The sequence below is a fragment of the Anomaloglossus baeobatrachus genome, chromosome 6 (assembly GCF_048569485.1).
Source record: "Anomaloglossus baeobatrachus isolate aAnoBae1 chromosome 6, aAnoBae1.hap1, whole genome shotgun sequence".
In the NCBI taxonomy this organism is placed as follows: domain Eukaryota; kingdom Metazoa; phylum Chordata; class Amphibia; order Anura; family Aromobatidae; genus Anomaloglossus; species Anomaloglossus baeobatrachus.
This window is the reverse complement of record NC_134358.1, coordinates 200,258,056-200,264,055: the sequence shown is the minus strand read 5'-3', so window position 1 is coordinate 200,264,055 and position 6,000 is coordinate 200,258,056. Positions and strand designations below refer to the sequence as shown.

The 6,000-nt window shown below is 45.5% G+C and overlaps 1 protein-coding gene across 1 annotated transcript in view; it reads left to right on the top strand.

Annotated features, from left to right (window-relative positions):
• Window positions 1-2,653: 2,653 nt before the first annotated feature.
• The window catches only part of DIPK1C (divergent protein kinase domain 1C), a 149,951-nt gene continuing 146,604 nt past the window's right edge, over window positions 2,654-6,000 (top strand). The window contains exon 1 of the mRNA XM_075316419.1: window positions 2,654-3,175. Coding sequence (XP_075172534.1) covers window positions 2,999-3,175 — 177 coding nt within the window. The 5' untranslated portion in view covers window positions 2,654-2,998. The remainder of the gene's footprint in view (window positions 3,176-6,000) is intronic.

Genomic DNA, 6,000 nt, shown 5'->3' with positions numbered 1-6,000 from the left:
TGATGTTCACACCAGGGGGTGGGCCAGGCGGTTGGCTCCGCCCACAACACAGGTGCAGGGAAAGGCAGTCACCACCAACCTACCGGGAGAGCTACCGCAGCTGTCTGTGGGACCCGTCCATCCAGCCGTTTGTTTTACCGGAGACTTTGCATTCATCATTGGCTGAGTGAGTATCACCGTGCCGTGCGGCACAGTGCTGCCCCCGCGACGCTGCACCTCACCAGGCCCCGTAGCCCACCTGCCATCCCTCCCTCACCGGGCCCCGGGACAACCAACCCCCCTACCCACGGAGGGGAGAAACAACATCCAAGCTGCTCCCTGTCATCGCTCCCGTCCAGAGCAGCGGTGGTGTCACAACCTCACCACAACCGTGGGTGGCGTCACGGACAATACCCCTAAACCAAACCACCCCCTTTCACTCACGGGCGAGGAGCGCCGCTTGAGTCCCCGGGATCCGGCCCACCGCTCGAGCCACCGACCGAGCAGCAGCCGGACCCGAGCAGTGGGTGAGCGCAGCGTCCCCTCCCCGCCCGCGACAGTTGTACTTTGGCTGACAATTATGGGCACTGTGTCTGATATTGCTTGTACTGTGGCTGATAAAGAGGGCACTGTGGTTGATTCTGATTGTACTGTAGCATTCTGTAATGGGCACTGTGGTTGATACTGGTTGTACTGTGTCTGATAATGAGGGGCACTGTGGTCTATACTGATTGAATGTAGTTTCTGCTAATTGGCACTGTGGTTGATACTGATTGTACTATGGCTTACTCTGATGGGCACTGTGTCTTATATTCTTAGCACTGAAATGAGAACACATCTGCATTTAAGGGGATGTGCACATGATGAATATTTGGTTGCTGAAATTTCTGCACCATATCTACGTCTCTTGGCAGGAAAACCGTAGTGATAAAATGTGCATTTTTGCAGCATTTTTATGCTTTTCTTATATGCTTATTTGTCATTGCTTTTATGGTGAAAAATGCAAGTATAAACTCTGAAAGAAGTCACATGCAGAAGATTGTTTTCTGTACCAAATCGGCAAGAAAAAAATACCTGAACATGTGCACTACACTTCAGGATTCTCATTGATTTTCTGGCATAAGGATTTGCTTGAGTACCGCCCTGGTGTTAGTCGGGCTGCTCGGATCCGGGATCGTGGCTCGAGGGGGTCGTCCGGACCCGGCTTGGCGGACACTATGATCCGTATAAAGCGGATATTTACAGGGAGATAAGTTCGTGACGCCACCTGTGGGATGCAATAATGGGAGTAACGCCGCTGCTGTAAGGTGTACCGGGGCAGATGGAGTTAAGCAGCCTGATGTTAGTCCCTCCACAGGTAGGGATGGCCCTGGGCTCAGGGGTGTTGCTGGTTATTTGGGAGAGCAGGGTGCAGGGGACCAAGCTACTCACTGTGGATAGTCGTGGTGCTGAATGAGGATTATAAAGGAGACACACGCTGCAAGTAAACCAAATTCTTTGTGTGCCGCTGCCGCTACGTGAAGCCCGTCCAAGTACCCGGTCCCACCGGTGTCACATAGTAATTCGGAGCCTGCCTCCGTGCACAGTTTCATGTCCGTGTGGGTCCCTCTAGCTTGATACAATCAGGTCCCGTTCTTCAGTTTTTAAGTGAAGACTTGCTCCCAAGGGCCGGCACTTGGGACTTTAATGGGTTGCTTTTTGTGGAAAACCCTGTCCCCCGCGGTGTGCTGATGCCCTCAGTCTCTGAGCTCTCTGGGAAGGTCCCTGAAGGTCCCCTTCCTCTGCAGGTCAGTTGTCAGGACGTTAAATCAGCTCCTGACCTAGGGTCCTGTACCCCGTTATGCTCGTTACCGGTCAGTTCTTCTGGGCTTTCTGGTGCCGACAGTCCTCCAAGACTATATCTGTCGCAACCTTATCCAATGGCACTGCTACCTGTCCCTGACTCCTCTGGTCCCAGACCACTGTCTGCGACCCAACCTCGGTCCTCCTAGCTCCCCGGGAGCTTACACTCCCCAGCTCCTCTCACTTTGAGGGCACTCACATGACTCTCCTACTTCCCTCCCACCAGTCTGCCTGACCGCTAGGTGGGTGGCCCTCTTCCAGCTGGACCAACCCACTGGTGTGTCTGACAGGTCATGATGTGAGGTGTTGATTGGGATTTGTGGTGCTGATGGAGGTGACACCGGTTTCTGGGAACTTGGAACCATGGAGGTAGGTCCTGCATCCTGAGGGAACAGGATGCAGTTCCCTGTAGCACCCTGATGTATTCAGGGGCGCTACACTTGCAGCTTTGTAACAAAACTGCACTAAAAAAGTGCATCAAAAAACCCAATAAAAGCACACTGTGTGCACACTGCCTTAGACACATAGGCCATAATATTTGCTATGCACCACTCAGTAATGGAGCTACAGAAATTATATATTTATGAATTACTCCCATCTCCCGAAGCCTTTTTGGCATTATTACTTCTAGGAAGAAATATGTCTGTAATTTCATCTCTGTACAAATATCATTTTACACATTTTGGGTTGTCCACAATTTAGTATAATTACTCTGCAGTTAGCACTGATGAAGCTAAATACTGGAGGAAAGCATCTTATTAGCTAATATAGGGGCAGAGATCAGGCTGCTCAGAGCCTATAAACTGGGATCTGTGGCACTGGCTCCGAGGAATCCCTGCCAGATCCATCATCCCCCTGACATCTCTATACAGCTCCTGCCTTTCTTCTCCTCTGTGAACCCTACAGCTGCCTGTTAACTTGGATTTCTCCTTGACAGCATACAAAGGAAGGCGGAACTCTGTGGCTTCAGTTCAATAGCACATCTCAGTTTTCCTGCAAAAATGCACCAGCACAGAGAGGTAGTCAGAGGAGTCCAGTAGTCCATGCAGGCAGCACAGTGGGGGCTCGGGGAGCTGAGGGGGCTTCACTTTCTACTTCTATTCCCTCATCCCCCTTATTGATCTCCAGTATACAGCAGCTTACCCTCTGAAGATGGCACACTCTCACTGATCTTACCATGAGAATATTCCCTGGCAAATGGCTGAGAATAAAGATCTGCAAGAAGAATACTTTCCTTCTCCTCTTCTTCTGGGCTTCTTGCTGGATTTTCGTCAGCACTTTTCTATTTGTTCACAGGAGCATGTTTTCAGATCGGTGCACTGATGAGGAGAGTAAGAAGATCCTGGCAGCACTGGTATGTGACACCCCATGCCCATCACTGGTGGGCATCACCTCTACTCTGTCTATCTATCTATCTATCTATCCATTATCTATCTATCCATTATCCATTATCTATCTATCTATCTATCTATCTATCCATTATCTATTTATTTATCTATCTATCTATCCCTCTATCTATCCATTATCTATCTATCCATTATCTATCTATCTATCCATTATCTATCTATCCATCCATCCATCTATCTGTCTATCCATCCATCCATCTATCTATCTATAAAATGTACACTCAGATGGCAGCTTCTGTCTGACATAGGGTCCGTTCTCATAAGTAACTTGCTTGGAGTTTCTAGGATTAGTCCAGGATCCCACCAAATCCCTAATCCTATCCTGTAGGTATGTGAATGATCACTCCATAGTCTTATCAATACTCATAGTGGCTTGTTTGATTGACTAATTAATTGAGTAATAGATTGATGTCCCCCAGGAGGAGTGAGTGATATTACTATGGGGGTATGTGGTCTAATGCTGAACCAAAAAATTAAAGGATAAATGCAAAATTGTATAATAATAAACACTTTCCTATACTAAGTAATTCTAATATTTACTAATAGATGCATAGAGAGAGACATACATAGCTAGATCTATTAGTAAATATTAGAATTACTAAGTATAAACTTATTAATTCTAATATTTACTAATAGATGCATAGAGAGAGATACAAAGCTAGATCTATTAGAAAATATTAGAATTATTAAGTATAAACTTAATTTTAATATTTACTAATAGATGCATAGAGAGAGATACAAAGCTACATCTATTAGTAAATATTAGAATACTTAGTAAATCCAATATTTACTAATAGATCATTCTCTCTATGCATTCTTTCTATTCATCTATCTATTAGTAAATATTACCATTACTAAGTATAGGAAAGTGTTTATTATTATATAATGTTGCAGCACTGGATATCCCTTCACTGTGTTCATATCAGATGTGAGATTTATTAAATATTTAGATTAGACATTAGATTTCTTTATTTTTATTTCTTTCCTATGAAAAGTGTTGGGAAGTTTTATCAGTGGAAGTAGAAGAGTAGCACCTACTAGACACTAGGTGGCGCTGCATAGCCCCTACAGCGCAGCGCTGATCCTTGTAGAAATTGGGAAAGAAAGAAAATCGTTGATGTAAATGAAAGGCATAGAGCCCCCCAAGCATTTGGCTGATATAACATTTTATAGGCTATTATTGGGTTTCAAACATAACTTTATGTAGTTCTTGTTTCTTTGTGATTTTGTTTGAATATATTCACCAGAAAACAATTCTTCTGTTGGCCGTTTCCACTTCATTATGCCCTGGATTCATAGGTTAGGGGATATTCACACTGCTGTGTACGTTTAAGCCTTCATTAAAAAGGACGTATTAAAAATGGATGTCTTCTGTCTGCCATCTGTTTTCAGGAGAGATGAGCGAATACATTTGCAGGACTCAGATTTCCACAGGCACAAGACGGCAGTCCTGCGATCCACCATTTACCTGCTGGAATCGCTGCTGCTTTGTGGTGTTGTGACGCTCCGATTCGATGCACTGTTCTCGGTGTTAGTGGAGACTCATAGGGGTACTTTGCACACTACGACATCGCAGGCCGATGCTTGCAATGCCGAGCACGATAGTCCCCGCCCCCGTCGCAGCTGCGATATCATGGTGATAGCTGCTGTAGCGAACATTATCGCTACGGCAGCTTCACATGCACTCACCTGCCCTGCGACGTCGCTCTGGCCGGCGAACCGCCTCCTTATTAAGGGGGTGGGTCGTGCAGCGTCATAGCGACATCACACGGCAGGCGGCCAATAGAAGCGGAGGGGCGGAGATGAGTGGGACGTAAACATCCCGCCCACCTCCTTCCTTCCGCATAGCTGGAGTGAGCCACAGGACGCAGGTAGGAGATGTTCTTCGCTCCTGCAGCTTCACACACAGCGATGTGTGCTGCCGCAGGAACGAGGAACAACATCATAACATCGGTCATTTCCAAATTATGAAAATGACCGACCCTACACCGATGATACGATTACGACGATTTTGCGCTCGTTAATTGTATCAAAAAGGCTTTACTCACTACGATATCGCCTGCGACGCCGGATGTGCATCACTTTCAATTTGACCCCACCGACATCGCACCTGCAATGTCATAGTGTGCAAAGTACCCCATAGACTTACATGACCGAGTTTGTGATCCGATCATAATAAACATAAACTGAATTTATTGCAACAGATAAAAGGAATTAGGAAAAGTTATTACCAGGAATGGATAGGTATACAGCAATTGGTAATAAAGTTTAAAATTTAACTTTTAATTCTATTTATTAAAATTGACTCAAGGTCTAAAAATTTCACCCGTGATTAGTGACCACACAAATAGACGGACACAAGCAAATTGAGTATTCAGATCCAATAGGCATACAGAACCATATTAGAAAGAGAAAAATCAGATATCAAATACCCTCACAAAACCAAAGGGTAGTGTAATTACACAAAAACATCCGTTTTGTGACGTCACAAGAAGCGTGGTCCCCGGACCCGGTGTGTTATGGAAGCACACACCTAGGATGATATAGATCCCATGCTCCTTTGATAAGCCTCCAAATGGTAATTTCCCCTGATGAATCGATAAGAGGAAACGCGTTGGGAAGAAAACAAGGAGGGCTTTGAGCATATCCTAGATATTATCATTGGGCTGAATAGATAATGTGTATCATGCCCTACTAAGGTAATATCTGTTTCTTTTTCCTGTCAGAGAGGATGGGTGAAATATGAGTCCCTGCTTCTGTCAGATGTTAAAAA